The sequence below is a fragment of the Lutzomyia longipalpis genome, chromosome 3, assembly GCF_024334085.1.
Source record: "Lutzomyia longipalpis isolate SR_M1_2022 chromosome 3, ASM2433408v1".
In the NCBI taxonomy this organism is placed as follows: Eukaryota; Metazoa; Arthropoda; class Insecta; order Diptera; family Psychodidae; genus Lutzomyia; species Lutzomyia longipalpis.
Window position 1 is genome coordinate 14,212,079 of NC_074709.1, and position 25,143 is coordinate 14,237,221.

The following is a 25,143-nucleotide window of genomic DNA, read 5'->3' on the forward strand; positions in this document are numbered from 1 at the left end:
TCTTCATATTTTTCAAAAGCTGAGCGATCTGAGCGTTATTTTTGACAATTGACTGAAATTTTGAATTTTTCATTAAACTGTATTAATAATTCGTAATAATTTTTTTCTGGAAAAATTGATCGTGAACAAAAGTGCTAGTTTTGTTTTGAAATAATAGGCAAACATAACCTCTAAAATGTCTAAAATATATAAGATTATCGTAATTTTATTTAATCTCTAACTGATCTAACCAAAGATCTAATTTATTTGCTATTTTTCTGCTATCCAATTAACATAAAAAAATTATTATAAAAACGTTTTCTTTCTATTCACTTACCCCATATACGATGCATAAACTCCTTTTGTAATTTTTATGGAAATGGAAAATCAGTTCACGTAGGTACAAAAAAGAGTAATAAAAGAAAATAAGAATTTTAGAGAGGCACAACTTGAATTCTAAGAAAGATTATAAACATTACAAAAGAAAAAAATATAAAGGAAAATATTACATTTCAAAATAACGTAAAAGTGTAATCGGGAAAATAAATAACCGATAATGTGGTCTTTTTCCTCTTCGTCAATTATTCGTTGCCTTCGTGACGTTCGTACGTCGTCGTTCGATCCGAACATGCAGCAGAGTATAAAAAATTGCTTAACCTGAAAAGTGTCAGTGTCGCGTCTTGCGGAAAATTCCAATTTTGTAGGAAAATCCCAGGAAAAGTGCATTTTTGCTGCTGAAAAGTGTCATTGAGTGCTTTTAGCTTACGCAGAAGGTACGGAATGTTGGTTTTCGCGTGAATTTGGGGCACCTTTCGGTGTTTGTTGGGAACGAGGTCACCTCCGGGTTGTTTTGTACTTGGTTGTCTCTGTTTGGTTGTTTGTTGGTCACGGGTGCGCGGTGGTAGTGTACGGGGGGCAGAATGCGAGACTTTGAGGGAATTTTCCGGGGGTGGTGTGGATAAAAAAGGGCACACCGTGGGGGCAAAGTGATATATGTGTGGGTGGGAGGGAGACGGCAGGAGCGGGAAGAATTTTCACCGGAGATGCCCCGAATGCGCACCGAATGGCTCGATCGGGTTTCATCAGAGTACCCGAAGATTGCGCAGAGACTTGGGCGAGTCCACTGGTATCAATGAGTTTGCCGAGGGGCGGCCGCTCGTGGGCCAGCTTATCTTTTGCGTTGGAAAAAATGAATTTTCTCATTGGAAATTATTTGTGGGATTTTTGTGGTTTTTCCGGGTGCAAAGTGGGGTGAATGCATTTGGGATGGGATATTTGGGAATTTGGGGTACATTTTGGGGTCCCATTTTGATGCATTGACGGCCCAATTGCAAGGAGGCGGCCTCGCTGGCAAAAGTGGACTCGACCAAACAACGCGCGCCATATTGCTTATTCAGTCTCGATCCGGTCAGCTGCGGAGAAGGACGGTGGTGTGATTTGTGGCGTTTTTTTCACTCTCTCAATTATTACTTTGTATAATATTGTGTGGAACCTCATCCAGGGCTTTTCTTCCCTTCCCCCCCATCAAGGAATCAATCTTCACGAAAGACGTGCGGCGGCGGAGTGTCTTCAGAGAGGCCGACAATGAGTAGCGTTTGTGCGAAAAATGAACCAAGAGTGTGCCACAAGTCCCGTGAATATCGTGATTTATCAGACAATCCAGCAAATTGAGGTGCCGTGAAGGCAAATACGTGGTGAGGGGCAGAGTGCTAGGCGAATTGCGACGAAAAAAGCCATACCCAGAGTCGCCCCAGAGACAATCTCGAAACTTTTTTTTTCCTTCATTTCTTTCACATTCTCTGTGAAATTTCCTTCAGAAGTGTTCTACCATCATCGAGGGACAAGAACTTTTCCAACTTTATTGAAAAATTCGTGTGGTAAGTGGGCTATTCTATTACATTTCCCTCCCTCCAACTTCGTAATCCTGTTTTGTGTGGCAAAAATAGGCATTTCGTGGCATTTTCTTTTTGTCCGGGAAACTGTTACGCAGCTCTTTTCGCTCAAAGATGTCCCCCGGATCGACAAAAAGGGAAAACCCGCCATTTTCCAGGTGTGCATCTTCTTGCAAGAATTTTCAACCGGAAAATGCCTGGCAAAAAAGTTTGAATTTCCCAAATGCGTCGTATTCTGTCTCTATGTGTGAAATTCCACCTCTGAAAGCCAAGAAAAAAAAGTATTCCCATCTCACTAAAATATTGCACTCTCTTTTCATACCAATAGTAGTTACCATCATCTCCTCATTAAGTTGTCCCAAAGAAGAATTTCTCCTTTGCTTCGGGGAAATTCTCTCACAAATTCTCAATTTATTGCTGCTTCACTTGGGACATTTCTTCATGTTTCCACTCTGAGAGAGTCAATATGTGTTTCAAAGAAACCCCCGTCGCAAGTATTTGTGTGTATGACGTATAAATGTGTGTGTATAGGTGAGGCGCAATTTCGCGCGAGCATTCGACTATAAAAAAAAATAATCTCACATACAAACTTGCGCACACCCCAGCGCTCCCTATCGGACTGTTTCAGCGCAACCAAAGCCGCGGTGGGGGCTTATCAAACTTCTGTGCGAGCAACTCTAATCACGCGAAAAATCGCAAAATGTTGATCACAAGTAAACATATTGTAGAGTGTAGGAGAGAGAGGTTATGATGAATTTTCGCATGAGCATTGAAAAACAAAGTGACTTGATTAATTTTTTTTTGTTGCTTTGATTAGAAAGTAAAAAAAAAATAACACAGAAACAGTAAACTCACTTTGTAAACCTCCTTATTTTATTAAGACACTCGTGAATATTATTATGTTGAGAAGTCTTTTATGGGGAAATCTTATGACTTGGCTTCACACATGCGATTATCATGCGCAAAAGATAAGAAAATGCACTGTCAATGTGACATTTTAGAATGTAAATGATATTGTAACAAAATATCTTATTTTTGTGATCATAAAATAACAGAAAAATATTAAATTAAAGCTTTGAAAGTACTGAAATTTTAAGAATTCAAGGATTTTTTGGTCGCTGAATAAGGTCCAATCGGCCTAATATAGCCTCTAAAATGTTAAATATACAGAGATTTTCTATAAACAATTGCTATAAAAGTGACAAACAGCGCCCGCATCTTTTGGAAATGTCTATGGTGAATTTTGGAAGTTCAACATTTTATAGCTAATATGGGATGGTATCATGAATTTTGAGATAATATTTTCAGGGATGGTGGGGGGATAGTTGGGGCATCGAAATATGCAATTGTCGATTACTAGCCATATTTGAATATGGTTCATAATCTTTGGGCACGTCGATATAGGTAGTGATTTGACAGTTTAATACATTAAATGACATTCGTAATACGTAATCCGTATCGATCATGGGCAAGGACTTTCAGTTTATGTTTGGTATTAGAAGAGTGCAGTCAGAGCAATAACAGGGATAAATTGAAAGCTATTTGTTAATTTTGTGCGATAGTGAACAAAAGTACGCAGAATCGTTAGAATAAAAAAAAACTTTGACAGACTAAAAGCTGAAAAGATCAAGTTAACTAAAGGCGAATTTGATCACCAAAATAACTATTTTGTTGAAAAGTTAAGTGTGACATAAGGACAAAAATTTTCAATAACAATCGAGGACTGTAGATCCTGAAGATACTTTATAAGGAGTTCCAACACCAGTACTCAGAGACGATGAAAAGGTGATTAAGTTCTTGTAAAAGTGTATTTAAAAACTCTTCAGTGATTTGAGTACGAAAACTAACGATCAGTACTTGGGCAAAGCGTTAGCTAGAAAGTGGATGTAAAAAAGGAAAATAAGTCATTGTATTTATCTACTTTTGTTGAATTATTCTACAATCTACATTATTCGAGTGAACGACATCATAAGAATATCAGTAAGTCATAACCTTGTTATTTTGGCAAATTGAGAATTGTCTTGGGGAGTGTTCTAGTATTGAGAACAAAAACTAATCCTAATCAACACTTTTAAAGGTCTCAATGTCAGTGGTGAAATGTGTCTGATAGAATACAGATTTCATGTTTGTTTCTTTAGTTGCAAAAATGATGATTCTAAAAAATGTTTTAAAATGGTTCCAAATTTCTATGTTGAAGCAACAGAGGAATAGATGTTAAAAAAGTAGATTTTAACGACACCAGTCACGTACGTTCAGCACAAAACTCTTTAGATTGATGACGTTTGTTTTTTGACAATGTCATTTCTCCTTGATAATGTTAATTACGAACATGTTAATATTTTAATATTATTCATATCAAGAAGATACAGAGATATTTAAACTTTAAGGTTAAGCTTGGTAATTGATAAATGTACAAAAAGCCTACATCTATGACAATGCCGATCAATTAGAATCCTTCCATTCCATAAGGTTTGATCCTTAATTGTTTGCGCAAGAAATAAGCGTAAAAGGGTATCCAGAACATCGAGACATAATGAAGACAAAAGACTAGTATTTATTTTGAAAGAAAGTTCTATCAAGTTTTATTGCTTTAAACTTAAGGTTAAGTACAACTTCTTACAATAAAAGATCTTGAATATAAAACATAAGATTTACAATTTAGTCTAGAAGAAATTAGAATATCAGTAACAGGTAACATATTGAAGATAAATCAACGCGTTGTTATCACGTAAAAAGAAATGGCTTTATCTTAGCTGAATAAATTGTAAATGAGATTTGATGTACATGTTTCTCACTAATTATTTCATTAGATAGAACTTACCATTATTAACATCACTTTTTGCTTACTTTTTGCGGTGAAAACAGCTGTTTTGGCATGTGCAGAAGTTTAGAGATATGGAAGAATGTGGCTAAATTCAAAACATTTTCACGAATAAAATTTAATTTCGGCATCTTGATATAATATATTTTTGTGCTAGCCAAAAAAAACAGACTCAAATTGTAAAATTTCTCTCTTAATGTGAGATCTTGATGTGCTTGGAAGAAGAAAATACCTATGTACTAGTGTAGTGCGTGCGTGCAGGTTTAGACGTCAAAAGAGTTTAGAGTTTAACAAGAGTATAAACCTAATTTGCTACAAGTTGATAAATAACACACATTGAGGATAATGATCACGATTGAAGAAATATAATTTTCTTTTTATGCCCCCTTCTTCTTATTGATTTAATTTAAGAAGTCAATTATTATTTTGCAATTCATCAATCATTCTTGTTTCTCTCGGTGAAAATGTAATGAGGTAGGTGGTAATGTAGGTATATCATGAAGGTATATGATAAAAGCCATTGGGAGGATTGTTTAGGGGCTATATTCGTGCAGGAAGAAAATTATGCATGATTCGGCGTCACAAAGAAGGTTATACGAAGGGATACACTGAGAAGAAAAATTTTTGGGATGTTTTGTCAATGAACGCGCGCGGGGGCTAGTTTGAATGCCGCAAAGAGGTATGATTGTGTCGTTTGCAGAAGTGGTTGAAATTGATGCGAAAAAAAAAGATGAAATAAATGTGAGAAAATGACAGATTTAGTTGGCACAAAAATTGTCCTTTTGATTTTGACAAGTTGGTGCGAGTGAGATGACTATAGTGTGGTACATGAATGCAACTGATTGGCTAGCTTCATTGATTTGTGTGCGTGTTTGGACTAAAATGCGCTTGCGTAGACGATCGATGGTAGTTCTTTTTTTTTTTCATTTAATTTTATGCGCCTTCCCATCTCTCTGATGTGAACTGAACAAACGGACACAAATACACAACATCGCGTTGGGAGCGCAACAGCAAAACTATGGGGCTAGAAAAATAAGAGAAAATGACGTTGTCATGTCCATATATTGATGTGTGAGGGGGATAGGTGTATATAATGATAGAGTCGCACGTATGATGCCCGAGTAATTATAGAACGTGTGTAATTTATATTTAGGCAAAAGAGAAACACAACTTTACACATTTTTCTTGTTTTCTCTCAATTCTTCATGCGCACGACTATAACATGTTACCTATGTTTATATCTTCGGGGCTGTGAGAGAGCATGAAAAATAATAGAGCAAGGGTGGCAGAGTGGGGGGGTAGGGGTGGGGTAGAATGTGAAATTTATGTATTTATGGATCTAAAATAAGGTACAATCCACCGAGAGACACAAGGAATGTTTCAAGTCCGGAAGAGTGTGTGGTTGAATGTGTGAAAAAAAATATGCCTTATTCATGGAAAAATGAGTAGTTTTGTAAATACGAAGAATTCTCGACAAAAGTAATGATTTTGCTAATATTTTTTTTTCTTTCAGTGTAGGTATAGACCTTTTCTTATCGGTTTTTCCTCATGAAATATGAACGATTTTTTGTGTTTGTGCTATTTTCCGATGCTAATCATCCAATTTCAACTATAGGTTACATACTAGAGAAAGAGAAAAAAAAAACAAAAAAAGTGAGAAGAAAAATGCGATGAAACTATGCTAAATAGTTAAATGTCACGAAAACATTTTACAAAGTAACAAATTTAAATTTAATCGATTAAGATGCATGGATGGGTTTGAATTCAAAGTATTTTTGAAAACTATAAATGAAAAAAAAATCTCAGTTACTTATCAGAATAGTTTAGATAGCAGAAGTAAAATAATGTAATAAAGGGCGCGTTCTTGAAACAAAAAAAAAACGAAAATTCACCATGTTATGTCATTTTGAATGACATTTAGGCAGATAGATCTTTCAAAAAATAATGAAACTCTCAATAAAAAAAAGGCTGATTAACCAGTTTTGTCGTCCAGGGTTGGCCTCAATGCACTTTTTCATTGAAAAATAAAAATGGGATCTTTTGAAATATTTAATTGTTAAATTTTCGATGCATTTCCTTGGCGCTAGTATCGCGTGCGAAGGGTGATACGATTAGAGTGAGACAAATGTATTGAGGGAAAGGAGTGGTGGGGGGGTTTGCAATGAGAGAAAAGGTTACTCTCCGAGGTTGCTTCGATGGAATTTAAAATGACGCTCTCTCACTGAACTCCTGGGTATACAAAATGCGGTGTTTGTGTATCCCAGATCACGAGAAGTTGAATATAATAAAATGTTAAAAAAAAAGAGAAGCAACAAAAAAGAGAGAAGGGGGATAGAATGAAGGTAATGTGTGGAGGTGAAAGAGGGACTGTTGGTGTAAGTCATTGAAAGCTGACGCAAGTTTATTTTGTACGAATGAGACAACACGATGCGGTATAGGGTGTTGCGAGAGTGGAAAGGGTGATGCACAAGGGGTCAAATGAGAAAATCAATTGCACAATATTTTTCAATATATATTTTTCAACACTTTTTTAATTTTTTGATTCACATTTTATTTATTTTTTTTTTCATTGAGCTCACTGAAATTAGTTGAAAACGTTTTTTTCCTCTGAAGCACCTCTGCAAATTTAATCACCTAAAATGGTGTCGATTGATGAATGTTAATCACTTTTTTTTTCACTATGCTTGCATTATATATTTAAAGAAAAAAGAAAATACAAAAATTAAGAAAATGTAGTTGAAAAAAATGAGGTTTTCTGTTCAAGGACTCTATGTAATGTTAATTTTTTCCAACTGACCGAATAGAGCACAAAGTTTCAATTTTCAATAAAATGAATTTATAATGACGCGGTAGAGTGGGGAAAGGCAAGGGAAGGGGGACTGTAAATTAAAAAAAAAACAAAATATTGAGAAAAAATTTTCCAAAATGATTGAATGTGTGGAAAATGTATTTGAAAAAATGTAAAGTAAAATTCTAGTGGGATGTGAAAAAAAAGGAATTATTAAATTTTTGTATGAGTGCGCAAGCGTCTACCACCGCACAATTTCTCTTCTTCACAAAACTTCGGTTCACTGTCGTTCTATTGATTTTTATTGTGTTCGTACACTTCGTTCATTCGCGACGTTTTACATTCACGACTCTGCCACGACAGCACACCGATTGTGCCACGAATGCCATCAGCGCCAAATGGAACGAGTTTTATGTGAGTTTCCATTTTTTTTTATTGTCGCCATCTCCATACGTATGCGCCCGATGGTGCGCGTGGAAATGAGATGGATTGAGAGAACTAACTAATACTATGGCTATATACTGACTGACTCCCAAACGAGCGACTTTCTTGTTGGGTTATTTTACAACAAATAATATTTTATGCGCATGCGCCTTATTCAACCTACGGCAAAAGCAAAACCAATACAAATGCAGGGAAATGAAGAAGAAAAAAAATATGGTGGGTTTTTGAGTATGTGTATGGTTGTATGGTGTGTCATGGTGGGGGGTGAGGACGAGATAACAGAAAATTCAGATGCTTTCTGTGTTTCAAAACACGACGTCTTGTAAGAAAGTTTCGGAGTGATTTTTTCAATAATTTCTGTGAATTTTCAACTGTTAAAAAAGCAAAAAAAGTGTAAATTGTGAGTTATTTTCACCCTTTTCACTGGATGTGTGTGAAATAATTAAGAAAAACCTCCGGAAAATGGGAGTTTTGTAGAGAAGAAAATGATAATTTTGTGTGTGTGTGCAAAAAAAGAAAAGTTAGGTTAATAAAAAGAAGAAGATTAGATAGAAAATCAATCAATCTTTACCCCCATCTTGGGGTCAATGAAACAAAATGTTGAAAGTTTTTTTTTGGGTGAAATTTTTTAAACGTTTTGAACAAAATCTCATATTCCGGGGTAAGAGCGCGTATATATATAGGAATACTAAAATAAGAGATGGGAATAGGGAAGCCGTAGTAGAGGAAAAGTGACAATTGTATACGTCTTTTTTTTCGGTAGAAGAGGCGTCTTTGTACCTCTCTGTGCCCGATTTTGAGCCCCTTTTCGTGCTATGTGTGGTATAATATGCTTCTCCCAAACCAAAACTCCAATGGAGGAAATTGAAAACAAAGAGACGCCTTTTTTGCCGCTACGGACGCTGAATATGTTTCGTTTTTTTTTTATTATTTAATTCATGTGGAAATTTTTTCTTTTTACTTTTGCCCAATTCGCTTTTACCTCGAATTTGACCAAAATTGCTGTGAGACTGTCTTTTTCACTCGTTCGTCTTTTGTATTTTTTTCCCTTATAGTTTAGCCACCATTCTTGGAAGAAATATTTCACATTTATTTTCTTATTATGTATAAACTTATTTTTTTGCATTAATGGGAAGAAGGGGAATTGAATAGGAAATGACTCACAAAAGCTTTACTTTTGCTTTTTTGTTGTTGCTCGAGAAGGGCGGAAAACCTTGAGAAATTCCCCGTGAAAAGTTGTTTTAAACGTTGGGTACACTGTTATAAGAAGAAAAGTCATAATATGATTTGATGCAAAACAAGTGCAAGACATTTCAGTAAGTTAGTGTACACGCCATTGTGTTGGAGTACAATTTTTTGAAAAAAAAACCTACAAAGTTTCTTTGATTTTCATGGTTTTTCTAAGCTTGGATTCAAAATATTTTACTCGAATTTCCCAGAAAAAATGTACTGGTAAGCTGACCAAGCTTACGGGAGCTGTGTTTCTTTCAGTGTACCAATTTTGTGAGAGCAAACCTAAACGCGAATTAATTTAAATACGCGCAAAGTCGGGAAAAGTTGAAAAGTCATACTCTAAGAAATGTTTGGAAAGCCATATCTCGAGAACGGATCCATAGATTTTCATAAATTTTTTTTTGTTTGAAAGGTCTTGAAGTCAGCTATAACATATCGAAAAATGAAAAAAATTTATGTCGCCATTTTCGAAAAATTCGAGTTCGAAATTTTCGAAAACTTTGTTTTCGATTTTAGCGCCTCTTGCGGTGATTTCTCGAAGTTGCAATGTTCTAGACATTTGTAGGGTTTCACGAAACCTCTCATTTGCGCTTGAGTTGATCAAGATCGGACTTGTAGAACCCGAAATATGACATGCCAACTTTGGAAGGCTATATCTCGAGAACGGATCCATAGATTTTCTTCATTTTCGGCATGAAGCTAGATAATATGGTCAGCTACAACATATCAAAAAATGAAAAAAAATTTATGTCGTCGTTTTCGAGATATTCATCGAAAACTCATCGAAAATTTTGTTTTCGATTTTTGGCCCCCTAGCGGTCACTTTTGAAACTTCTGATGTTCTAGAGAGTTGTAGGGTTTGTTGAGATCTTTCATTTGACTTCGAGTTGATCAAAATCGGTCAAGCCGTTTTCGAGTTATGGTCGATTTTCGATGAAAAATTGTGGCGGTTATATTGACTAAACGGCTTGACCGATTTTCGAAAATGAGGTATCGTTGGAAAGCTCTTGATGGCCCCTACAACATATCAAAATTTCAGCCCTCTAGCTATAATAGCGGCTGAGATATAGTGAAAACAAAATTTTGAGGTTATTCAAAATGGCGGACGGAGGGGTGGGGGGGTGGATTTGACATCATAATCGGATTTCTTCAGGTCGATATTTAAACTTTGCCGTTTACCGCAAGTCTCTATCTATCACCGTTCTCTTGCAATTTAAGTTTATGATCCGGCCGGACGGCCGGACGGACGGACGGCCGGCCGGAAAAAAATTTTTTTGGCGCATACGTTTTTTGGAATGTGGGGACCCTAATTCGTGCTCATCCCAAGTTTGAGCCCGATCTGACGACTTTCGATTTTGCTCGGTACACAAAAGCTGTGTCTGAAAGAAACACAGCTAAAACTTCTCAGAAGACGCGCATCTTTCGCTCCCTTTTGCCTTTTACAAGAAATAATAACAATACAGAAAAAAAATTTCCAGCTGAGTAGCAATTGGGATGATATAATATAAGATGCGAGATGTTTCTCTCACTATGATGATGCATGAGAGGAGATGGGAAGAAGAGAAGGGGGGAATTGTAGGTATATGTGTTCAAGTCTGCATCCACCACAAGAGAATGCTCAAAAAGTGCTTCGATACTAGTGATTCTTCAATGTAAAAGAGAGGAAAGAAAGAAAAAAATAATAATAATGTTTGAGACTCATACAGAGGGATATTGGTCATTTTTCTTGCTCACACTTGTGCAATGTTGTGGTGAACAGGTTTTCATGAAACGCGCTTATTTGGAAGATGGTATATTAAATTGGTGAAATTCCGTTTTAGAAGACGATCACACGGCCGAGTGAAAAGGTGAAGAAGAGGGCAAAATGAAAGAGAGAATATCGAAGAAATTGCCCTCCTCAGAGACCAAAATACACCATCCAAGTTTTTGGAGATTTCGTAAAAAAAATTCTTCATCCTCAATATGCAAGAACAAGTTGAATTTTGACAAGATTGAAATGTGCGAATGAAGAATCACAGTCAAAATGAAATTTTCTATGTTATCTAGGTTAATAAACTAAGAGAATTATAATCCGAAAATCCGCTATGTTTGAAAGATATTGTAGATTTCTTCTTATAAGATGTGAGATGATTATTGTAAGATTGTTGGTATTCAACAATCAATATAAAGAAAAAAACTGTATTCCTATTTGTAAGCTTTATATTGTAAAAAAGGAGGAAGGCATGGTGTTACATTGAAAACTTTGGTAAAAATTGTTTATCCAATTGAAAATCTTATTTTTAATGACAAAGTCTAGAAATGTTTCTTGTAATTTACTACTTGAAGAAGGCAGGCTGCATCCTTTCGAAAGCTTGGGGAAAAAATAGTGTCAAACTTAGACACATAATTTGCACAACACTACCGGCAAGTTTGTCCTCAAACTCTATTTCATTCAAGATTGTGTAAATCTTTTGAATTGAACCTGATATACAGAAAAAGTAAAAAAATAAGATTCCTAAAACATATCTACATTCACAATAAGGATGTTTGATGTTTTATCTTTTTTGTCATATACTTCACTCACGCAACATGTTATCCTATAGTATAAAATACGAAAGGATAATAAATTTAATTTTTCTGAATCTTAACATTTGATTAAGACATTTAAGCCTTGAATTTTATTAAAAGAGAATTAAATATGTCTAGTTTATAGGCTTTAAATCTTTTCTTTTCGCTTAACCCTTTCGGGTTTTTGGGTGTTATCCTTTTTGTTTTAAGTAGAAGAATATCTTAATTTGCTTATCTCAATAGTCTTCTTTGGGTTATAATTTTCTAATAATGTGAGGTATGTTTATTATGTTCTATTTCTTGAACTACTCCAATAACTTTCTTATTAGCTATCCTTGCCATCTTTTGGATCTAACTTTTTTGGGAAGAAAGGTTTTCAAAAGTCTGGGGATTTTGTTAATTGAAAATTACTATAGGTCAGGTTTGTGTTGGTTTTTTTGTGGGGAGAAAAGCTCTTGCGATTTTCTCTTCGTACAACAAAGATTCTGTAGGAACCCTAACAAACCTAAATGTAGGGAAAACCTCTTGCTCAGACCAATTTCATTTGAATTTGCAGCAAAAGAGAGCGAGAGAGTAGCGTTGATTGCAAATACGAATGTGGTGGTAATGTTGTGAAATTGTGTGTTTTGACGATGATGCGGCCCCCAAATGTGTGGTGAATACATAAAAGTCACTTTTCCAGCTCCATTTGTGAGAAGGGGGGGGGGCTTTTTGGAGCTCTCTACGGTTGGTTGTGTGTGTGTTTGTTTGTGGGGTGTTTGTATTGGTTGGTTGTTTGTGATAATCAGTAGGTGGAAGTGAGAGGATCTGTTGAGAGAGAGTACTGGGAGCAGTGGAGAGTTGGTTGTTTCTTGTGAGGGAAAAGAGGATAGTAGATGATGACCCAAAACCGGACGCCTTTTGCGAATAATTCTTGGTTTATTTTTTTTTTTCATATTCAACTCTGCACAACTCGGTTTTTGCGATTCTGCGCACTCGATCACCTCCTTTATTTTCATCGTACACCCGTTTTTTGTCCTCGCCGTTGGTTCATTCCTTTCTGGAGGGTGGAGGGGGGGAGAGAGAAAAAGAGAGTGGAGTGGCCTTTTTTGAGGGGGAGTATATCGACGTTGTGTTAACGTATCGAACTTTGTTGAACGCAGAATTCTAAACAGAAAATCCTTTTAAAATTCTTAAATATTAGAAGTTTAGGTTTAATATTCTTTCAAATGCAAACTGACGCGCAGAACTTTCTGATATTTCCTTCAAAACAAGAAGATTTACAAGAAGACTGCCTCGAACGGAGCCCCAATCCGGCCGGGAGTCTCAGTATTTCCTGCACTCTGCCACTGTCGTCTCATACACAACAAAATTCTAATGTTCTGGGTGTGTCATCCATGAGAACATCTTTCCCCCTTCCCATTCGATATTCTCTTATTGCCAATGTGTTGAGATTTTTTTTTCTGTTCATTGGAAGAGGATGGGGGGGGGAGCGACCTATACAGACGGGATATGAATTCTATTTCTGATTCTCGATGCGTGACATCACAGCATAAATTGAACTAATTCCACTAATGTTTGTGCGCTTTTGTTGCTCTGCAGGAAGCAGTAAACTGTGCGTGAGGTGGATTTGAAATTTTTGGACTTACTGGAGAAGTATGATCTCAAGATGAAGCGTCGTGTGGATGAGGTACAATTTGGGGCCCGTGGTGGTCCCCAATCGCATCATCGTATACTTGCAACGCAAAATAATCCAGCGTCCACCATTTACCAATTAACACCGGGTGTTCTAAAAGCAGGAACCGCCGACGGTGCCAATCCGGGCGGTGGATCAATTGCAACTCAAGCGCCCAATGTTCAATATTCAACGAGTAAGTTAGAAAATCCTTTCTTTTTTTTTTGCTTTCCTTCCCCCTTATTTAACAAAAAAAAAAAAACAAAAATGCTGAAAAAATGCATCGACGTGGGAAGTGTACAAGACAAAAATGCCCAGAGGTGTAAAAATAGTTAATGCCTGTCTGTGACTTCCGAGACTATGTGCCATTCACGCATTGATGGATAAAATTGCATGAAATTATTAAGGCAACATTTATTGATACTTAACAGAGGCAATTAATATTTGATTGCCATTCAATAGTTTATTATTTGCAAATTGTGCAGAAGATTCACGAAAAGTCCCTTTGATAGGGGAAGTTGGGGATACTTGATAACTTTACTGATTGATAATGATTATTGTTATTAGTTTCTTAGTTTTTATTAGTTTTTAATTTCAAAGTCAAAACAGGTAGGTTTAGCCAGTCAAGTAAGTGTACAGAATGTTAATTCTGGAAAGAAAATTGATTAAAAACAAGCATTTAATGCAAGTTTATTAATTGAATTTTTTACAAGACGTGTAAAAAATTATATCTAAGTAGAAAATTTCTACACGGCAGACCTAAAAACGTGTTGATTATATTGCTACGAATTCAGAATATTTTTTTATTATAAAATTGGAACAATAAGAAGTTTCTATAAAGTTGATTGTAGAAGCTTCCATGCAAACTTTTACTTCTCTCAAAAACAAAAATCAATTTGTGCAAAAAGAAAAATTATTGTAATCAGTAAGATGACGTTAGAGTAATTAGTAGATAAATTATTGCATTTTTGCTGAAATTGGTGTGAAAACGTAAAACTCTAAATTACATCCATAATGAGGTCAAATCCATCAAAATTAGCTTCAAAATAACTTTTGTATTTTTATCATAATTTGTTGAGAACATGCCTCCAAAACTGTCTTCTTCTGTGTGAAGGAAAAATCGTCGGAATAGCTGTCGGGAAGAGGGGGCAAGAAAAACGCGTCTTTATCTGCATTCAGCGACGTTTCGAATAATTTCTATTCATCCTCAGGCACTAGGAATACATAAATTTTACACAGTTGGATTATTAATATTGTTAAACATTTTTAAAAAAAAAAAAAAAAGTCTAAGAAAAACTTCCACAAAATTAGGAAAATTCTTTCAACAATCGCGGTCGTTAAATTTTATTCATACATTTCTGTTATCTAGTAGCTGATTTTCTAACCATATTTAAAGGATAGATTTCTTACGTTTGACAATTAGATGATGCTATATTTCTAATGTTCTAATTTTTCTAACGTGTCAATTTGTAATATTTGACATTTGGCTACTAAATTTCTTACAATTGACATTCAGGCATTATTTTTTAAATTTTTGACATTTATTGGTAAAGTTCTGTCATGAAAGTTTGTTAAATTTATGACATTTGACATTAAACTGCCTAATTTTTTGACATTTAACCCTCCGTATACTGTGAGGGGTAGGTGACCGACCCCAGAGCTAATATTTCGAACTATTACGTCTAAGTTCTTAGAGGTATAGAACCAAGCTTCTGGAAATAAGTTCCTTGATAATCTGAGAAGATTGTGTGAAAATTTGAGGTCAATCTGATCACTAGAAAAAAAGTTATTGACAAAAATGTAAGAAGAGGGAATTCAAAAATTGGTGTAACGGTCAAATTTATTCCTTTTTCTCTTCGCTTTGTCACTCTGTCTCTTTCTAGAACATTCTAACCTCAAAAAACCATTGCAAAATTCATTAAAATTAAAAAAATTCACCTTAATTGTATTTTTGTGTTCTAAAATGGACAAAAGACTTCTTAGGGAGTACCAAGGAGTCTATTAAAGCTCATTTGACCGAAAGAATTAGTTTTTTTTGCGAAAAATTTTATGGGGTCACTCACCTACCCCAATAGTAATGCGCGTAAGTGTTTTGGTCACAGTATACGGACGGTTAATATAAGAATTTCATTCATTTGACATTTAATTTATAATTTTCTAACATTTGACATAATCTCTGCTAAATTATTGACTTTTGACATTTTCTATGCTTTCTATTTAATAAAATAATGTATTTTTTTAGTGCTTCTCTGCGATTCATTTCACCACATCATCCCCTTAAAATTTTATTAAGTTTAAAATAAATGAATAAATAAGAAAGAAAGAAAAAGAAAATATTTATTGAACTTTTTTAACTAATTTGCATGATTTTCTCTCCTCCCTTCGGGAATCAACAAACAAACAGCTTACAATGCATCAACAATGGCAATTGCAAATGTGAGCAAGAGCCCTGTGGTACAGCAGTCAACCACAATTGCGACGGGATCGCTGCATGTGGTGAATTCGGGAATAAATACTGTGAATTCGATGCGACAGAAGGCAACTGGTGGGGCTGCTGTGAGTAGCCAAGCGGCCCCAATTGTGAGTGGGGTAGCCACAACGGGGACTCCCGTGCAGGCGGGTACCTTATCTGCAGGCGGACTAGGAGGGAGTGCCACCATTGGGGCACCACAGGCGACTACAGCTGGCCCCGGAGGGCAGCAACAGACACAATTTCAGCGTCTCAAAGTGGAAGATGCTCTGAGTTATCTTGATCATGTGAAATCAAAGTTTGGCAATCAGCCACAAGTGTACAACGACTTCCTGGACATTATGAAGGAGTTCAAATCACAGAGTATCGATACTCCCGGTGTCATTGATCGCGTTTCGACCCTCTTCAAGGGGCATCCAGAACTCATTGTTGGCTTCAACACCTTCCTACCGCCAGGGTGAGTTTTTTATTTGAATTTATTTGTTTTTCTCTTTATTATTAATTTCTGCCTCGATGGGAAAGATTGAATTTGATGTCAATTTGAAGGTCTTGATTTTGGGAATGAAAACCAGAAGTTAGCTGTTTATTCCCGCAGATGATTTAATCAGTTAGTTTTTTCCTATTATTCTGTGATGATCAGTCTATGGGTGATTTTTGTAGAGAAAACTTGTCGTTTTTCCTCAATTTTTGGGATTTTAAAGTTAATTCTGTGAAAGTTTTATCATTTGATTCATTTAAAGAAAAATTTTGATGAAATCATTGTTTTTTTTATGTTAAAAAAAGAATAAATTTAAGTTAAAGTTTTGTGCGAAAAAGGAATTATAAATTAATTTGTGAAATTAAAGTGAATTCTTCAAGATGAGGAACTGCTGTTTTTTAAATAATAATAATAATGGGATGTAAAGAATTTACTTAAGAATTGACAAAGAACATTTTAAAGGACAAAGATGTCATGTTTAACACTTTGGGGACCGAACAATTTTTACCTACGCAGAGGATTAAAATGGTCACCGTGTCCATCATAATAAAAAAGCCAAATATTAAATGTTTTGCTAATTGTAGATCTGCTTATTGAATGAGAATCTAAAACTTAATTAATTCTTAATCTATTTCAAGTATTATTGAACTGAATTTCTAAATAATTTATCAAAAAAATTGAAAATGAAAAAAAAATTACGTACAATCAATGCAAAACTGCCATTTCAAACCAAATTTTTTGCTACAATTTTGCCGATTTTCTTAATGTGCCTGAATAATCACTTCCTTAAGTTCTCTAAGTAACTATCTAATCACTTCCGGCACAAAAATGAGTTGACAGTAATCATTTTCATCGTGGAAAAGTGAACAAGAGATTCTGATTTGGAAAATACGGGGAAACATAACCTCAAAAAGCCAAGCAAAAAGCTGTCAAAAATGTATGTGAATTTGAATGGCCACTGTGTCCATTTTCATCCCCCATGTAAAATTTCAACTTTGACATTAATTATCCTTTGAAAAGAAAAACTTTTTCCGGATTTTCTTTCGCCTAACTTAACTCTTAGGAAAACTGTTAGAATTTACACATTTTTAATGTTTTCATTTTTCTTGGGGTTTTTCTTAAACTTAGTTTTCCAATGTTGGTTACATTTGTAGCCTTATTAATGAAGAGTAAGAAAATCACTTTTCGCCATCTTAGGTGCGACGCCATCTTGTGATTTTCCGACTTTTCCGCAGAACTGCCCTAAAACACAAAGGTAGGTTTTTCTCAGGATCTACTGGATGGATTTTGATGGGGTAAAAAGCAAATGAAAGAGGAGGCATCAACGAACAATGTACCAGAATAGATTTAGGAATTTCAACTTTGAAGCTGAGAAAAGTAGAAAAATATTCTTGTGCACTCTTCATAGCTTCTGAATGGAAATTCAAATATTCATTCTGGTACATTGTTCGTTGATGCCTCCTCTTTCATTTGCTTTTTACCCCATCAAAATCCATCCAGTAGATCCTGAGAAAAACCTACCTTTGTGTTTTAGGGCAGTTCTGCGGAAAAGTCGGAAAATCACAAGATGGCGTCGCACCTAAGATGGCGAAAAGTGATTTTCTTACTCTTTAATGATAAATCTTTAAATGTCACCAACACTTGAAAATCGAGTTTAAGAAAAACTTCCAAGAAAAATTAAAATATTTAATTTCACCAGCTCTCACAAGAGAGACTCCCCTTAAAGTAATTGGAATTCCCTACACATAGACGTGATATTTATCACGATAGGCCTAATACATTTTAATCTATGACTATTTAAAAACTCGAAATGGCCACGGTGTCCACAAAAATCCTCTAAGTGTTAAGGAATTTTCGTTAGAGAAAAGAATATATTTTCACATTTTTGTCATTTTAAACTTTGCAATTTAACTTAAATTAATGGAAATTTTCAACAGATTTTCCTTCAAAAATTAATTTCTTTTCCACTTTACTTAAATTCTCTTGGTTGTTTTAGGTACAAAATTGAGATGCAGGCCAACGACAAAGGGTATTCGTACCAAGTTTCCGTCTCTGTGCCGTCTCCATCGTGTGGTGCATCATCAGTGTGCCCCCCGCAGCAACAGAGCCCCCCGCAGAAGTTGCAAATAATGCAGGGAAGTGGAACGATGGTTCACACAATTCCGGGGGCTGTGAATCTCATCACGCACGCTCAGTGCCCACAGCCATTGCATAGTGGGGTTGCGGGTAGTGGTGGGGGTGCTGGTGGTGGTCAGGTGAGTGCTGGTGGTGCAAGCGGTACGGGTGGTGCTGCGGGTACGTTGCAACAGGCAACTGGGGCACAATTGGCGAGTGCCGTTCTTACGGCACCGCAAACTTTTGTTCAGCAACGTGATCGTGAGAGAACCATTTCGGGGGGCACAATGCGTACGACTGCGGGTGCAGCAGCAGCGGCGAGTCTTGAGGAGATAAGTGGTCAGAATTTGCATCACATCAGTCAGGCGCATCAGCAAATTGTGCAGCAGCAGCAACAGCAGCAGCAGCAGCAGCAACAACAACAGGCAGGTGGTGGTGCTGATGGGCAGGCACAGAGTCAAAATCAGCCCGTGGAATTCAATCATGCCATCAGCTATGTCAATAAGATAAAGAATCGCTTTCAGAATCAGCCGGAAAAGTATAAGCGCTTCCTGGAGATTTTGCATCAGTACCAAAAGGAGCAGAAGGTGCGCGATGGGCAGGGGAAACAACTCACGGAGGCCGAGGTGTACACGCAAGTGGCGAAATTATTTGACAAGCAGGAAGATCTTTTGCGGGAATTTGGGCAATTCCTACCGGATGCCACGAGTCATTCGGCAAGTGTCCACGGTATGGGGAAAGGTGTCAATTTGGGGCATAATGATCACAAGAAGATGTCCGGGCCATCAAGTGGGGGACCCTCAATGCGATCCACCTTCAATAATAGCTCCAATAACTTTGCTCGTGGTCTCGATCGTCCAGCAATAGCAGCTGGGGCGTCGGGGAATGATTATGGGCATCCCATGGAGAAGGAATTCCATGCACGTGGGGAGAAGGATCGCAATCACATTGCCGGTGGGGGCCAGAAGTATGCTGGTGTAAAGAGATCACCCAGCTATGGAGCAATGCCACATATGGGACACATGCCACGTGGTGGTGCGGCAGCTGGGGATAGGAGTACAGATGGGCCATCGCATCCAAAACGCCATAAACCCATCTGTCGGGATGTGACGCTGGCGGAAGCGTCAAAATTCGGTTCACTCAATGATTACGCCTTCTTTGACAAAGTTCGCAAAGCGCTGCGGAGTCCGGAGGTGTATGAGAATTTCCTTCGGTGCTTGATCCTATTCAATCAGGAGATTGTTTCGAAGTCCGAACTTTTAACGCTCACAGCGCCATTCCTGGGTAAATTCCCGGATCTCCAGCGATGGTTCCAGGACTTTTTGGGCCCGTCAACGGCACCCGAAGGTGTTACGTTGGCGTCGGCACAGCGTCAGGATAGATCTCAGGGGGAACTAGCGCAGGAGATAGATCTTTCCACTTGCAAACGTCTCGGTGCAAGCTATTGTGCCCTCCCGAAGTCGAGTGAGGTGAAAAAGTGCTCAGGACGTACAGCGTTGTGTCGTGAGGTGCTCAATGACACATGGGTGTCCTTCCCAACGTGGGCTGAAGATTCCACTTTTGTTACGTCGCGAAAGACCCAATATGAGGAGCTTATCTACCGCTGTGAAGATGAACGTTTTGAACTTGATGTGGTTATTGAGACGAATAGTGCGACAATTCGTGTCCTTGAGGGTGTACAGAAGAAATTGAGTCGTATGTCACCGGATGAGGTGGCACGCTTCAGGCTGGACGATTGCCTTGGGGGGAATTCACCGACAATCCATCAGAGGGCCTTGCGAAGGATATATGGCGAGAAGGCGAGCGACATTATTCAGGGGCTCAAGAAGAATCCAGTTGTAGCTGTTCCAGTTGTCCTCAGGCGCCTCAAGGCGAAGGAGGAGGAATGGCGGGAGGCACAGAAGGGCTTCAATAAGCAATGGCGTGAGCAGAATGAGAAGTACTACCTGAAATCACTCGATCATCAGGGGATCAACTTCAAACAGACCGATATTAAGGCTCTACGCTCGAAGAGTCTCTTCAATGAAATTGAGACACTCTACGATGAGGTGAGTCCTCTTTCAGGGTGAAATTCACTAGTCAGACAGTTTTCTTAAGTTTCTTTAAGAAAAAACTTAAAATTTCTGAAGAAAAATTTAAGATTCTTAGGGTCGGGCTTAAAAATTCAAGTCGCTTTTTAAGTCGGTCTTAAGGTTTTAAGTCAATTTTTATAAGACCGACTTAAAAATTCTAAGTTAGACTTAAAAAAAACTAACTTAAAACGTTAAGACCACTTAAAAATTCTAAGTTAGATTTTAAAAGTCTAAAGTCTTTAGTCTTTAAGTTTAAAGTCTTTTTTAAGTCTTAAAAAAACTGACTTAAAACCTTAAGAGTCTTAAAGTTTTAAGTCAGTTTTTTTAAAAGTCTGACTTAGAACTTTTAAGTCGGTGATTTCCACCCTTAAGTTCTTTTTTTTAAGGGAAACTTAAGATTTCTTAAGTAAGTCGAGCACAATGCATATTTTTGATGATTTTTACAAATTCCAGCGTCAAAAAGGGATTAGAAAAAATTATCGAAAAATAGGCATTTAGCTCGATACAGCCTGACTGAGGATATCTTAAGTTTCGCTTAAGAAAACTTGAAAACCTTAAATGTTTTATAGAAAATCTCAAGTTTTTTCTTAAAGAATGTTAAGACATATTATGAAAACTTGATGCATTCTTAAGAAAACATTAAGAATCTTAAGAAAAAATTAAGTCTTAAGGAATCTTAAATCTGAATAGTGAATTTCATCCTTTATTTAAAATTATTTAATTGTAAAATATTTAAAAATTAACAAAAAAAAATCCCTTTTTTTAGCGTCATGAACAGAATGAAGAGAGCACAACGGAACCACTTTTGGGGCCACATTTGGTGCTTCCGTATAAAGATAAAACAATCTTGGATGATGCGGCGAATCTTCTAATTCATCATGTGAAGCGACAAACGGGCATCCAGAAGCAGGAGAAGACAAAGATTAAGCACATTCTGCGACAATTTGTGCCTGATTTGTTCTTTTCGCCTCGTCAACAGTTGAGTGACGATGAACGAGAAGATGGTGAGTTTTTTCTTCTTCTTCATTAACCCTTTAAGGTTCGCGATTAATCTAGCGAGCTGATTGAATTAAAAATAATTTTTGGAGTTCCTTTGAGGTCAAATAAGATATTTTTGGCAAAAAAAGTCCCAACTCAAAAGTTTTCGGTTTTTCGTCCTTCCTAAGGCTGTATTTGCGAATTAGTCAGACTTAAGACTTCTTATGAAAAATTTAAGTTTTCTTAAAGATGTCTTGAGTTTTCTTAAAGATGTCTTAAGTTTTCATAAGATATCTTAAGAATCCTTATAAAGAAACTTAAGATTTATTGAGAAAAAATTAAGATTTTCAAGAAATCTCAATTTTTGCTGAAGAAAGCTTAAGAATCTTAAATCTCTGTTAAGAAATCGTAAATTTTTGTTAAGAAATTTTATGAAAACTTGCGACATTCTTAAAGAAACTTAAAGGTTCTTTAAAAAAAACTTAAGAAACTTTAATAATCTTAAGAAAACTTGAAGATTTTTTATAAAAAACTTAAGAAGCTTAAATAATCTTAAAGAAACTTAAAGATTCTTTAAAAAAAATAAGAAGCTTAAATAATCTTAAAGAAACTTAAAGATTCTTAAAAAAAACTTATGAAATTTAAATAATCTTAAAGAAACTTAAAGATTCTTTAAAAAAAAATAAGAAACATAAATAATCTTAAGAAAACTTAAAGATTATTTTAAAAAAAAACTTAGAGAAACCTGAAGAATCTTAAGGAAACTTAAATCTTTCTTAAGAAATCTTAAGTTTGTCTATCAAGAGAATTTCCCCCGTAGTCTTTTATTAATTTGGACTCAATATTCATAAAATAACTAGGGGAACGTGGCCCAATTCCCACCTCTTAAGGTCCGCGTAGAATGAGAAAAAAATAGTATAAAATAAAAAGCAATATTCTTAAATTTGGTACCATTTTAAAGACCATTTAATGCTCTTTTAACTCCCATAACTTTCTACATTTAAAGTTTTATCAGCTTTAAGTAATAGCGGATTGAAAAAGGCCTTAAGAGGTCAGAATTGGGCCACGTTCCCCTATATAAAATGAAAGATTTTCAAAATGGACCTGAAAGGGTTAAACTTTGTCCGGAAAGGAGTTTGTTTGTTTTTTCTAAAGGATTTCAATGCTTTTTCCTTGCATTTAGATGTCAAAGACATGGATGTTGAGCCATCGGAGAGTGACATGAAGCCATCAACAAGTTCAAGGAGTAGTAGTAGTGGTAAAGTGCAATCGTCCAGTGTGGCGGATGCAGCGGAGGCATCAACGTCAGCCACAGCGTCAGGAAGTCTTCCGGGTGCAGCAGCAGCAGCTGTGGGGGGAAGCAGTGGAAGTGCGTCCGTGGGGACGTCAGAGGTGGTGACTGTGAAGAGGGAACAGTCTCCGGGGGCAAGTGAGGGACGGACTCAGGGGGGTGGTGGGAGTGCATCCGTGAGTAGTGGTGGGGATGTTGTGTGCAATGTTGGTAAAAGTGTAGTGGGTGGTGGCACAAGTGGGGGGAGTACGGACACGACCAAAGGAAGTGATATTAAGAGTCCCACAGTGACTATTTGCGATGAGATTAAGATGGAGATGAAGCAAGATAGAGATTCACCGAGCCCACCACTACCTCCTCATGCCATCACCAAGCACACGGTAAGGATTTTTTCTTTCTTTATAAATTTATCTTTTTTTTTTGTAGTTTAATTCTTTGCAAGTTCTTAAGAGATTTCATGATTTAAAAAAAAAACACAAAAAACCCAATTTGCACGAGAAGAAAAAAAGTAAAGAAAACACAACAAAATATATAAATAATAAAGTAAATAAATTCATGAAAATAGGTGAAGAAAATCATGATGAAATAAATTAAGGAAATTAACACGTTTTTATTTGCTTTAAAGCACACACAGTGTTGCAACTTGAATGATTTTTATTTTTGGGTTCGAATATGAATTATGTAAAATAAAATAACCTGAAAAATAATGAAATGGGTAATATATTGTTATTTACTTCAAGTAAAAAAAAAACTGCAACATTGTCTGTGGGTTTAGTTGAAGGAAAAAATGTGCAAAAGTTTGCAGAAAAAATATTAAAAAAAAAAAGCTTGCAAGAGTTGCAAGAAAAGAAGTAAAGAAAAATGGGGAAGGTTCAATGAAAGAAGCGTTGAATTTGTTATTCATTTTTTAATTTGATTTGTGTGCAGGAGGAGGCGTACACGTTGTTCTTTGGCAATAGCAATTGGTATCTCTTCCTGAGGCTCCACGCAATCTTGTGCGAGAGGCTACGTACAATGTATGAACGTGCACAAATTCTAGCTGTTGAGGAGGCAAAACATCGGAGCAATAGACGCGAAAGTACAGCAACGGCATTGAGATTGAAGCCAAAAAGTGAAATTCAAGTTGAAGACTTCTATCCCACCTTCCTGGATATGCTGAAGAATGTTCTCGATGGGAATATGGAGGCAACAAATTATGAGGATTCACTGAGGGAAATGTTTGGTATACATGCCTACATTGCCTTTACGCTCGATAGGGTGAGTTTTATTTTCAAACAAAAAAAAATATTTTTTGTCTTCAGAGGGGAATAATGAAGGGAAATCTCTCTCAATTTAGGTTGTTTCAAATGCCGTCCGGCAGTTGCAGCATTGTGTGACAGAACGTGGGGCCCTAGAATGTGTTGATCTCTTCCATCAGGAGCAGAGAAAGAGTGGAGCTGGTGGGCAGTGCAAGTCAGCCAATAAGAGGATTGCAGCGGAAATGGCATACCAGAAGAGAGCTGAAGCAAGTCTACAGGATGAAAATTGCTTCAAAGTTTACATTGTGAGTTGATTTTTATATTTTATTCAAAGTTAAGTGAAGAAATAGTAAAGAATTAAAGCCTCTTTATGAATAAAATCGGAAGACAACGACGTTCACAAAATCTAATTACAAAATTGTCTAAAGAACTCCTATTCTTAACTAAAATTGTTGAAGTTTCACACAAAAAAGTTCTAAAAGTTTTTACCGAACCGAAAGTTAACAAAGAAAATTTTCAAGCCTAAAAATCTGGGCTAAACTGGCATCAAGCAAAAAGTGTTTTTTTTTCGATATTACTCGCGAACGGCTTGACTGATTTCAACCAACTCAAGCTCAAATGAAAGGTTTCAAGGAGCCCTACAAATGTCTAGAACATTTCAATTTACAAAAATGACCGCAAGAGGCGCTAAAATCTAAAACACAAATTTACTAACTTTAAGGGGAATATCTCTGAATCCCCATTATCGATTTCATTCAAATTTTTATATTTTGTAACTGGATTCATAATCTTTCACCAGTCCGAAAATGAAGAAAATCTATGTCGCCGTTTAGAAGATATGGCCATTTGAAAAATTCTTGAATTTGAAAAGTTCTAAAAGTCACATCTTCTGCTGTTCTGTTCTCCCGATTTTGTTCAATTTGGTATCAAATTAAAGGTTTTGCAATTCTCTATAACTTTCTAGAACATTAGAATCCTCAAGAACTATTCCTTGAGGACAAAAAGTGCAAAAAACTGTTTTGATCAAACAAATATACGCCATTTTTGTTTTGGATGTGACCTTGAAAATTATTGAAATTTATGTCAATTTATAACCTGTTTTATTACCTTTTCAAAACTAGTCAAGAAATTTCTGTAGGTCTT

At 36.3% G+C, this 25,143-nt stretch overlaps 2 protein-coding genes across 6 annotated transcripts in view; both read left to right on the top strand.

Moving 5' to 3' along the window:
• Window positions 1–25,143, top strand: part of LOC129793173 (uncharacterized) — a 1,136,769-nt gene that overhangs the window by 1,107,290 nt on the left and 4,336 nt on the right. The window lies entirely within an intron of this gene.
• LOC129793148 (paired amphipathic helix protein Sin3a) overlaps window positions 610–25,143 on the top strand; it is a 33,329-nt gene continuing 8,795 nt past the window's right edge. Inside the window, exons 1-10 of one of the 5 annotated variants that reach the window (XM_055832847.1) lie at window positions 632–752; window positions 1,509–1,856; window positions 13,286–13,554; window positions 15,763–16,285; window positions 18,303–18,846; window positions 18,946–20,469; window positions 21,260–21,497; window positions 22,655–23,142; window positions 23,690–24,019; window positions 24,099–24,305. In XM_055832847.1, the coding sequence (XP_055688822.1) occupies window positions 13,353–13,554; window positions 15,763–16,285; window positions 18,303–18,846; window positions 18,946–20,469; window positions 21,260–21,497; window positions 22,655–23,142; window positions 23,690–24,019; window positions 24,099–24,305 (4,056 nt within the window). In that variant the 5' untranslated portion in view covers window positions 632–752; window positions 1,509–1,856; window positions 13,286–13,352. Of the gene's footprint in view, window positions 753–1,508; window positions 1,857–8,214; window positions 8,325–13,285; window positions 13,555–15,762; window positions 16,286–16,643; window positions 16,728–18,302; window positions 20,470–21,259; window positions 21,498–22,654; window positions 23,143–23,689; window positions 24,020–24,098; window positions 24,306–25,143 lie in introns of those variants that run through there. The other 4 variants (XM_055832846.1, XM_055832849.1, XM_055832845.1 and 1 more) reach the window with 4 other exon arrangements.